The following is an 11,430-nucleotide window of genomic DNA, read 5'->3' as shown; positions in this document are numbered from 1 at the left end:
CCGGGGCGGGAGGCGGCCGCCTGCCCCCGGCGCGAGCCCGGTAGGCCCCGTGCCCCCCGGGCGGCCGGGGGGGGTGCGCCCCGCGCCGGACGGCGCCTCGCTCACCTCTCGCCCTCTCGCCCAGGTGGTCAAGTGGCCGCGGAAAGGCGCCCCGGCGGCCGGGGCCGCTCGCTCGGCGGAGGCGGGGAAGAGCGGCCAGCGCAGCGACCTCTTCGAGGCGCTCAGCGCGGGCCGGAGCGCCGTGCAGGTGACCGTCGCTGCGGGGCCGGGGCGTCGCCGCGCGCCTTGCAGGGCTGGCCGCGGGCTGCGTGGCCCGGGCGGGTGGCGGGGAGCGCGGGCCCAGGGCTGCGCCTGGACGGCCGGGGGGCCGTCTAGGCCGCCTCTCGGTAGACGCGGCCGGGCGGGCGGCTTCGGGAGGGCCCGTGCAGCTGGTTTCTCCGCCTGGGCAAGAGGCTAAGGTAGGGTGCAAAGACGGTGGTGGGATGATATGGGGCACCTTTTATGGAGCACGAAGGTAAGAGAGTTGAGCCCCAGACTGCTCTCTAGTGCTGGGGAGAACCAGCACAGCTATTTAGGGAGGGGGTGGATACTTTGGGTTGGCTCTGCACTGGAACAGTAGAGTTGGAAGGGGCCAGAAGGCCTTTGGGTCCAAACCCTGCTACTGCAGGACACTTAGCTCCATTAACCCATTCAGGTGACTGTTCAAATGCTTTCTGAATGTCTGCAGGGAGGAAAAGCCCGCAACTTCCTCAAGTAATAGGTTCCATAGCTGCATTGCCATGACAGTGACAAAATTGTACCTGGTGTCTAGTCTTGCCAACCCAGTGACAAGTAGATGCCCCCAGGGCTCAGTTCTGCTCAGTCGTTTTATCAATAACCTGAGTAACCAGTCTGCTGACCAAATTCGCAGGCAATACCAAAGTGCAGGGCCCCTAGGATGACGAATGGGCTTCCATGGGAGGGAGTGGAGGCACCATCAGTGAGGGTGTTCACAGAAAGATTGGACATCTACATATTGGATATTATATGAGTGGAGCCGGCTTGTGCTGGGGGTTAGACTAGATGGCCCAGGAGACCCTTTTTGATTTGCTATGTTTCTATGTAACTTAAGTTCGTTTTTCCAACTCACTCTTAAGGGAAAAGGAGCCCAGAGGGAAATCTTGAAAAAGAAGATTCCCTAAGCACCATTAGTTAAGTGACAACCTGAAAGGGGAAATATATATATATATATATATATATATATATATATATATAGGAGATGGAAGCAGGGCCACAACACAAAAGAAAGAAATAACAAGGAATTGCAGGGATAGCATCAGGAAGGCTAAAGCAAGAAATGAGCTGAGAATAGTAAAGGATGCTAAGAACAACAAGAAGGCTTCTTCAGATACATCCAAAACAAAAGACATGTGAAAGAGAAAAATGTCCAGTTATTTAAAGTGGATGGCAGAGTGATAACACCACAAGGAAAAGGTGGAGGTTTTCAATTCCTCAGTCTTCTCCCATAGGATCTACAATGAAGAGGAAGTACAAGCTGAAAGTGAGAGATGGCAGCCCAAGCTTGACAGAGAAATGGTCAAGGAATTCCTAGATGGAATAAATCAAATCTCCAGGGACTGATGAACTCCATCCCAGAGTCATAAAAGAGCTAGCAGAGGAATCCTAAGAACCTCTGGCAATTATCTTTGATAAATCTTGGAAAACAGGAGAAATGCTGGATGACTGGAGAAGGGCTGACATCGATCTCTGGAAAAACTCTGGAGCTAATTATTAAAGAATCAGTATGAAAGCACCTCAGAAAACATGCAGAATTAATAAAAGCCAGCGTGGGTTTATCAAAAATAATTCCTGTCAGACTAATTTCATCTCATGTTTTGACCGGGTAACCTCCCAAGCAGACAGAGGAAACAATGTGGACAAAACCTACCTTGCGTTTAGCAAAGCTTTCAACATAGTGTCCCATGACATTTTGAAAAGCAAATTAGCAAAAAGTGGACTAGATGGAAAAACTATTAGGTGGATCCAAAATTGACTGCTAAATTAGGCACGAAGAGTATTCAATGCCACCTTCTCATACTAGAGAAAGGTAATTAGTGGGGTGTTGCAGGGTTCAGACCTAGGCCCAGATGAGCAGGTACAAGGAATGATAATCAGAATTGTAGACAACAGAAAACTGGGTGGAATAGCGAACACCCTAGAAGACAGAAGGAAGATCCAGGGCGATCTTGATAAACTTGGACACTGGGCTGAAAGCAACAGAAAGAGATTCAATAGGGAGAATTGCCAAGCCCTCCACCTAGAAAAATCAACCAAAAGCATGGATACAAGATGGGGAATACATGACTCAACAGAACTGAAAAAGAAAAAGACCTCATAGTTATTGTGGAAAACAAGCTAAATACGAGCTATCAATGCAGTGCAGGCACAAAATGGGCAGGTGCTCTTTTGGGATGCATTAAGTATTAATTTCAAATTAGAAGAAGTAGTAGCTCCCTATATATGCCTCACTAGTCAGACCCCCATCTGGATTACTGTGTCCTGTTCCGGGCACCAAGATTTAAGAAAGATGCAGAAAAATGAGAAAAGGTCCAGAAGTTGGTAAGCAGACTGAATCGCCCTTCCCGTACAGCTGCTGCCAGCTAAACAGACCACTCGCCTCCAGCTGAGCGCTCGGAGAACACAACCTCTCAGAAGACCTTCCTGCACGACTTCCAGTCACTCTGCCTTGCCTGCCTGCTTCTGGCTCCTTTTGCCACCAGACTTGTGCCAGTGCTCCCTGGGAGCTTAGCTGCTTGTGTCCCAGAGGCCTTAGACTAGCTGGGGCAGCTTCTGCTCTACTCTGCTGTGAGTCAGGAACCAGTAAACACGGGGCAGCAGGATAAGCTGTCTTGAATAAGTTTCCACAGAAAAGTCAAACTTTGAGGAAGGATGTTGATGGGAGGGGAAGGAGGTAGTGTGTGACAAAAGTTCTGGGAGGAGGAGGAGCAGCAGGTGTAAGGGGCTGCAGCAGATAAAGCAGGAGCAGGGGGCACGTGTGGTGGAGCGTCTCTTCAGGGGTGCTTCCCTTCTCTGTCTTTGGCATTACGCAATGCATTGTCTTACACGGATGTGCTATTGGGACAAAGGGAAGCTTTCTTCTTAAGTGCTGGGGAGGGAGGGTGATAGTTGCAACTGGAGAGGTAGGAGAACTTTCCATTGTTAAATGGCAGGGTGAAATGGGGGTGGCAGCTGGAGAGGGGAGCAGGAATGGGGAGAAGCTCTTTGGATGGTTCACAACAGCAGAACAGGATGGATGGTCTGTATGAGACGGGAATGTGGGATTTAAACAGATAACACAGGTGTGCGGATGTGGAAATGAAAGTGCTGATTCCTGTTCTGGGCACAGCACTACTGGCGTGTGACTACTCACAGGTCATCCTCAAGGGAATGTCACTCTGGGGGTGGGAAAGGTTCCCACCACCTGAAACAAAGCACTGTGCTGTTGAAGAGTACAGTAAATGTGAAAATTTGTTGAGTTACTTAAGTTGTATCCCAAGAGAAGTACTCATGAGTAATAAAATGTGAGCTGGTACAGAGCAGTGATGGAATGCTGGACTTGGACTTGGGGGGCCCAGCCCGCCATAGAGGTTCCTGGTTGTCTTTGTGACAGTCACTGACTAACCTCGCAGGGTTTTTGTGAGGATAAAACTGAGGGGAGCTTGTAGCTGCCCACAGTTCCTTCCGAGAAGAAGAAAGGAAGAATATGCATGTAATATAATAACAGTAACAGAGGCAATAATGGAGCAATGTGTTGAAACACAATAAAAACCCAGCAATAGCAATAACGGGCAACCAGACCAAGAGAATGCTTACTTCAGAATATCTGCTTGAATAAAAAGGTATTTTCCTGCCAGCAAATGGACAGCTGGGGGGTGGGGGGATGAAGCTAGTCTCCCTTGGTAGGGAGTTCCACCACTGTGGAGCAGCCTTTGAGAAGGCCATCTTCCGCGTCGCCACCAAATGTGCTCCTGGAGGAGACAGCTTCATAAGAAGGGCCTCTCCAGAAGACGGTAAGACCGGGGCAAGCTCATGTGGGGCGTGGCAGTCGTTAAGGGGTTCTGGTTGCAAGCCATACAGAGGAAAGGACTGGGGGGTGCAAGTTAAGGGGAAGGGATATATTGGAAATTAGGTGATCCTATGGCTGTGGGTGAGACTGAAAAATTTCTAACAGTAAGAAGTCATTGTTCCCTTTTGCTACTCTGTGTGTGCCTCATTTTCATCTTTGCTTTTGCAACTGTCATAGTCCGTAGTTGACGACTGGCTTGAGAGCTACATGAAAGACAGGGAGGCTGGTTTTCTGGAGCTCTTCAACTTCCTTGTGTGCTCCTGTGGCTGCAAGGGTGAGTTACAGTGTGGCCTATATGCATGTGTGTACTCTGTCACCACATCTTTCCCATGTTGTGGTATTCTTCAGTTTTTAGTTGTCTTCCCAACTTTGGAGGTGGCTTGCTCTTTGTGGCTCCAGATATGGCTTATGCTTTCACTGTATTGGTGTAGTTGCAGATGGATGAACCAGCACTTTTCTTCCCCGGCAGGTACAGTAACGCTGGAGATGCTCAGAGGTCTCCAGAACTCAGAGATCATCCAGCAGTTGACAGTATCCTTTCAGGAGGTGAGAGGTGAAAGTATCCTTTCAGGAGGGAAAGGGCTGGTTCCTCGGGAAGTCCTTGTTTTGGAGGGAAGGCAGTAGAAACTTGGTTGAATTTCCTGCTCACCTCCAGGACTCTGCTGAATATCCACTGTCACTGAATACCCCAGTTTGGCGACGGTTCCGAGTGGGCTTCTGTGAGTTGATGGTGGTTCTTGTGCAGCGCACTCAGCATGGTGTTATCTATGATGAATATTTGATGGACAGCCTTATTGCCCTGCTGACTGGCATGTCTGACTCCCAAGTGCGCGCATTTCGTCACACCAGCACCTTGGCAGGTAGGAGAGTAGATGGAACTATCTGGCCCTCCCTGAGAGAGGTTAGTAAGGTGCACTGTGCCCCTGTCTTCCTCTCTAGCTATGAAGCTGATGACAGGCTTGGTGCATGTGGCCCTCAGTGTCAGCTTGCAGAAGGATAACAGTCAGCGGCAGTATGAGGCTGAGCAGGCCAAGGGGTTGAGCCGTCGGGCCCCAGGGAAGCTGGAAGGGCTACTGGAGCAACGCAAGGAGGTGAGTGGGGCTAGGGTTGGGAACCGGGTTCTAGCCAAAAAGGGCTTAGCAGAGGAGAGCAACCCTTCTGAGTCGGATTAAGATCCATCTTGTTCTATGCTTTGCCCTCCACTGTGGTCGGACAGATGTTTCTGGGAACTTGGTTAACAGAATAATAGTAAATATTAGAATAATAGTTTGCATGGTAACACGTGTAGCCTGCACTTCCTTGGTGGAGAGCAGCTTTTAGAGGTAGATTCTTCTCCCACTTCTGTTCCTCTGGCAGGACCATGTCAGCCGCTGCGGTCTCTTGACCTTGAATTAGTCAGGCTTGGAAGGAACCATGATGGAATTTCATCTCTGGAACAGAAATCCTGAATAGTCATCTCTGTATGCTTTAGCTCTCCTCCATTGTGTGTTTGTGTGTGGAGGGTTTCCTTCTAAGTTTCCTGCAAGGGCCCTTCTAATTCTTAGGATCTAATTAATTTCATTCTACTTCTGTGCCACCCCATAGCCTGAGTGTTCTCTGGGCAGCTTACACATGCTCACCACAGCATATAGATGCAAACAATAAAACCAGATAAAAACAATAAAATCAGTAAATTAATAAAACATCTCACATAATAAAAATTATATAAAACTATACACAAAATGATCAACTACAACCAAATAAGTTAACTACCAAAATTAAATAGATAATAACAAAATACAATTTAAATTAACCAAAAACTTGTTTGAACAGAACACTTTTTACCTGGCATCTAGAAACGTAGAAACAGTGAGTCAGAAGGGGTCTTCTGGTCCATCTAGTCTGACCCCCAGCTCCAGCCAGCTCCACTCATGACATGCCTATCATGTGCATGTCCAGCCTATCTTTGAACAAAGGATCTAAAAGCAAAGTTGATGCAAGCTGTATGTCCTTGGGGAACAGATTCCAGAGTCAGGGCACCACTGCAGAAAATGCACCCCCTCCCAGCCCTTTCCCCCTTGATCTCACTGGGGGACGGTGCTCAGAGGAAGACTTCAGAGAAAGATCTAGTGAAATGGGCAGTAATAAATGGAGAGAGGCACTCCCTCAGGTACCTGGTCCCAAGGGGTTAACTTTATATGTCAATGACAACACTTTGTATCGGGCCCTGACTGGAACAGGGAGCCAGTGGAGCTGGCAGAAGGCCAGTGTAAGGTGAGAGCTGAGCGGTCACCAGGGTGTGGGTCACAGGCAGGCCTCTGCACATCCAAGTAGAAATGCAGGTGGAAGATCACCTGAAGCTGAAGAAAGGTGCTCCTGGCCACCAAGGCCACCTCATTGACCAGGGAGAGCTCAGGGTCCAGGAGTACCCCTGAGCTACAAAACTTGCTCTGTAGGGGGAGTGCAGCCCCCTCCAGCATAGGTTGAAAATTTCTGAATTGGAGTGTGGAAGCGCCCCACCAACAGAGCCTCTGTCTTGTCTGGATTCGGCTTCTGTTTATTTGCCCTCATCCAGCCCATTACCAAATTCAGGCACAGGTGCAGGACAGCCACCACCTCGGCTGGGTCAGATGAAAACGCAAAGTGGAGCTGGGTGTCGTCAGCATACTGGTGACACCTCAGCCAGCGGTTTCATGTAGATATTAAAAAGCATGGAGGACAAATTGAACCCCGTGGAACTCCGTGGCTCAGTTGCCGTGGCGCACAGTGACAGTCCTCCACTACCACCGCCTGGAACCGGTCAGCCAGGCAGGGGTGGAACCACCCAACCCAGCAACCATTCCAGAAGGATGCCATGGTCAGTGGCATCAAGAGCTGCTGAGAGGTCCAGGAGAATCAACAGTGTTGCATCTCCCCTGTCTGTCTCCTGGCAAAGTTCATCCCACAGGGCGGCCAAGGCTGCCTCTGTCCCACACCCAGGTCGAAAGCCTGATGGAAATGGGTCTCGCTAATCTGTTTCCCCTGGAGGTGCGTGGAGCTGCCAGCCTGTTACCTGCTCAGTCACCTTGCCCAGGAAGGGGAGACTGGCTGTTGGTCTATGAAATTGTTCCTATCACCCCAGGCCTGGCTTCTTAGGAGTGATGTTACCACAGCCACCTTTAAAGGGGCTTGTACCTCTCCCTCTCTCAAGGAGGCCCTGGCAGGGAGCCATGGACAGCCCCTTCTAAGACCTCCCGGTAGGCCACAGTGGGCAGGGGTTGAGCAGACAAGTGGCGAGTCCGACTTGTCAAAGCACCCGTTCCTGGGGCTATGGTAACTGTAACTGAGGACCAGGTGGCGTGCTGGCTGCCTCTGCCAATGGAACTGGTGCAGCTGTGGTGTCCAATTTGCCCTCCTTTGTCATGCAAATTCATCACAGCAGGCTGCTGAGGGTTCCATAATGTTTCTTTTGGGGCCAGAAGGCCCCAAACCATCTGGAATGGCTCCACTGGGTGGCGCCCTGAAGAGGGGATGCAGGGGGAATACAGATGTCTTTCAGCCCCCTTCACAGTCACAGAATAGGCCTGGTAATAGGGACTGGTTCGGTCAGATTCGGCCCGTGCTTTCCTCCACCTGAGCGCTAGCTGTCTCCCCTTGTGCTTCATTGCCTGTGACTCAGAGGTATTCCAAGGAGTTGGTTGGGCTCTGGGTGGCGTAGAAGTGGAATAAAATAAATGAATGTTCCATGTCCTGCATACTCTGAGGTGATGGAGAAGAGATCTTGGCCCTCCTCTGGGTGGCAACTGTTCAAGTACCGGAAGAATGCACTCAGGAGTCAGACTTGGTGGCCCGTGAGGCCCCTTCTGACTTGCTTTGTTTCTATGTTTCTATGAATGCTCTTCTATCTTCCCTAAGTCTACCCAAGGTTAAACAGACCCCTTTCTTCCACTCTCTCCATGGGGCTTTATTTCTAGGTTCCAAATCATTTTCGTTGTCCTTCTCTGAGCCTTTCCTAATTTGTCTGCCTTTTTCTTCAACTGTGGTGTCCAGGGTTGGATGTAGTGCTCAAAATGAGGCCTCATTGGTGATGAATAGAGGGGAACTAGTACTTCATGTGTTTAGGAGGTGATACTAAAATATCAATGCAGCCAAAAATAGCATTTGTCGACTTTATTGACTTACGTTCACTTGGTGATTTACAAGCAGTTCCAAGTTGTGTTGTATTCATTGCCTTGTGCTCGTATTTGTGTGAATAGTTGGCACACATTTCTATACCCTCCTGGAAACTTCATTGAAGAGAGGTTAAGAATTATTTCATGACATAAATGATACAAATACATAGTAATGCATGGAATACGCTGTACAGTTCTGGTTACCTTATTCCAAAAGACAACAAAAAATGGTAGAGAAGGTTCAGAAGAGGACAGCTAATGTGACTGGGGGCAGTTGGAATATCTCTTCTGTGAGAAGAGGCTAAAATCCATGTGACTTTTTCAGAAAAAATGAATTTATAAAATGTTTGCATGGCATGGTGAAAGTACATCAAAATAAGTTTTTCTGTTTTCATCATGATAAGAGTCAGAAATGACAAAAGGGAAATGAGAAAATGCTATACTGAATTTGTAGTGTATGGAATTTGTGGTGATAGAGGGATTTAAAAGGAAATTCGACTCATGGAAGAAGGACCCTGGTCATGTTGGATAGGTAATTTTACTCTATACCGCTTCCCATGGAGCCTTAATGGGAGAGAATTACTCCCTTGCCTTGGTTTTGGGCTTCCCAGAAGCATTTATCTGGCTTTTGTGGATTTGATGGATCCATTCTCTTCTCTCGTTTTTTTCTCATGAATTTACTCTCTGCTTGCAGTTGTTACACATCCATAAGAAGGCCTTCTTTATTCAATCCTTTGGTCATGGATTTTGCCTAAAGCTTTTCTACATCAGTGCTGACTTTTCAAATCCTATTTTCTTGGCTAGGTTTTCTATTTTAAAAGTTTGCGTTTATTTGCCTCCCTGTAAGCTTATGTTGGTTTTGGTTTAAACTGTGTGATCGTTTAGACATCTTCAGTTGGTAAAATAATTGGTGGGAGCTTAAGCTTCTTGAGTCTTGCTTTGTCTTCTCCCAGTTTCAGGCGCAGCAGGAAGAGCTTGAGAATTTGATGAATGCGGTCTTCAAGGGAGTCTTTGTTCATCGCTATCGGTGAGCCGCCAGAGAGCAAGTGCAAATGGAGCAGGCGGGGCCAGGCAGGCATGCTGTCCATCTTAACACCCCCCTCACTGCTTGCATGTAAAGGGATCTTATACCAGAGATCCGTGCTATTTGCATTGAAGAGATGGGCCAGTGGATGCAGCATTACAGCGCCTCCTTCCTGACCGATGGGTATCTCAAATACATTGGCTGGACACTGTATGATAAGGTAGGTCATTTGGACAAGGTAGATCATACAAGGGACTTCTCTGCTCAAAGGAGAATACCTGAAGAGATGCAGGTGCAAGAAATCTTGTATTTTATTTATTTTATTTATTATTTATTAAAACATTTTTATGCCGCCCCATTCGCCGAAGCCTCGGGGCGGCTCACAACAATAAATCTTGTCAGTCTTCTTTGCACAACTGTGAACATGGCTACCTGCTGACCATGGGTGGTAACGGTTCGGTATGGCAAGGCCATTTCACAGAGGACAAGAGCTCTCCAAAGCGGTAGGTAGACAGAAAGGACTGATTCTAGCAGTTGCAACAAAACTAGACTTGCTGCAGTAGCTTCTCATGGCTCTGTGTGCAGTGTTACAGCTGTGCAGTTGGCAGGAAAGTCTTTTTACAGGTTCAGTGTAGCAGTGGTGCCAGGTAACCTAGCTGCAGCAGAAGGGAAATTTTAACACAGTCTGCATATTCAGTCGTGAGTGACACAGCTCCCAAGTATTTCGTTTGCATTGCCTTAGTAATGTCTTGTGAAGGAAGCCATATAGGATATAGCTTGGTTAGGGGATTAACTGAATAATGGCTTGTCTAAATTAGTTTCTGGCTGTGATGAGCTTTGGTTCCAGGATCTTTTCAGTTCAAAGCAGTTATGAAGGAACATAAAGCCAGTTCAGAGGAAGGGACTTACAATGTCAGTATTCACCAGATGAAGATTCTAGACTGAAGATGTTCAGCTTCGGACTGCTGCCCTGCAGCTCCTTGCAGTTGTTTGTTGTTAGTTGCGAAGTCATGTCCGACCCATTGCAACCCCATGGACAACACTCCTCCAGGCCTTCCTGTCCTCCACCATCTCCTGGAGTCCACCTAAGCTCACACCAACTGCCTCAGTGACTCCATCCAGCCACCTCATCCTCTGCCATCCCCTTCTTCTTTTGCCATCTATTGTTCCCAGCATTAGACTCTTCTCCAGGGAGTCCTTCCTTCTCATTAGGTGGCCAAAGTATTTGAGTTTCATCTTCAGGATCTGGCCTTCTAAAGAGCAGTAAGGGTTGATTTCCTCTAGGACTGAACGGTTTGATCGCCTTGCAGTCCAAGGGACTCGCAGGAGTCTCCTCCAGCACCACAATTCAAAGGCCTCAATCCTTTTGCGCTCAGCTTTCCTTGTGGTCCAGCTTTCACAGCCATACATTGCAACTGGGAAAATCATAGCCTTGATATACGCACTTTTGTTGGCAGGATGATGTCTCTGCTTTTTAGTATGCTGTCTAGATTTGCCATAGCTTTCCTCCCCAGGAGCAAGCATCTTTTAATTTCTTGGCTGCAGTCCCCGCCTGCAGTGATGTTGGAGCCCAGGAAAATAAAATCTCTCACTACCTCCATTTCTTCCCCATCTATTTGCCAGGAAGTGAGAGGACCGGATGCCATGATCTTAGTTTTCTTAATGTTGAGTTTCAAGCCTACCTTTACGCTCTCCTCTTTCACCCGCATCAAGAGGCTCTTTAGTTCCTCTTCACTTTCTGCCATTAGAGTGGTATCATCTGCATATCTGAGGTTGTTGATATTTCTCCCAACAATCTTAATTCCAACTGGTGATTCATCTAGCTCCGCCTTTCTCATGATGTGCTCTGCATATAAGTTAAATAGGCAGGGCGACAGTATATAGCCTTGCCGAACTCCGTTCTCAATTTTGAACCAATCAGTGGTTCCTTGTCCAGTTCTCACTGTTGCTTCTTGACCCGCATATAAGTTTCTCAAGGGACAAATAAGATGGTCTGGTACTCCCATCTCTTTAAGAACTTGCCACAATTTTGTTGTGATCCACACAATCAAAGGCTTTAGCATAGTCAATGAAGCAGATGTTTTTCTGGAACTCCCTAGCTTTCTCCATGATCCAGCGTATGTTGGCAATTTGATCTGTAGTTCCTCTGCCTCTTCGAAATCCTGCCTGTA

General features: G+C 48.0%; 1 protein-coding gene across 1 annotated transcript in view; it reads left to right on the top strand.

The window, feature by feature from the left end:
• Positions 1 to 11,430, top strand: part of STAG3 (stromal antigen 3) — a 54,252-nt gene that overhangs the window by 718 nt on the left and 42,104 nt on the right. The window contains exons 2-8 of the mRNA XM_044421273.1: positions 125 to 247; positions 4,283 to 4,379; positions 4,575 to 4,651; positions 4,761 to 4,965; positions 5,045 to 5,196; positions 9,189 to 9,262; positions 9,356 to 9,479. Of these exons, the coding sequence (XP_044277208.1) occupies positions 125 to 247; positions 4,283 to 4,379; positions 4,575 to 4,651; positions 4,761 to 4,965; positions 5,045 to 5,196; positions 9,189 to 9,262; positions 9,356 to 9,479 (852 nt within the window). The remainder of the gene's footprint in view (positions 1 to 124; positions 248 to 4,282; positions 4,380 to 4,574; positions 4,652 to 4,760; positions 4,966 to 5,044; positions 5,197 to 9,188; positions 9,263 to 9,355; positions 9,480 to 11,430) is intronic.

This window comes from Varanus komodoensis, unplaced genomic scaffold (assembly GCF_004798865.1).
Source record: "Varanus komodoensis strain SLA01 unplaced genomic scaffold, ASM479886v1 scaffold117, whole genome shotgun sequence".
Classification (NCBI taxonomy): domain Eukaryota; kingdom Metazoa; phylum Chordata; class Lepidosauria; order Squamata; family Varanidae; genus Varanus; species Varanus komodoensis.
This window is presented reverse-complemented; position numbering and strand designations above follow the sequence as displayed.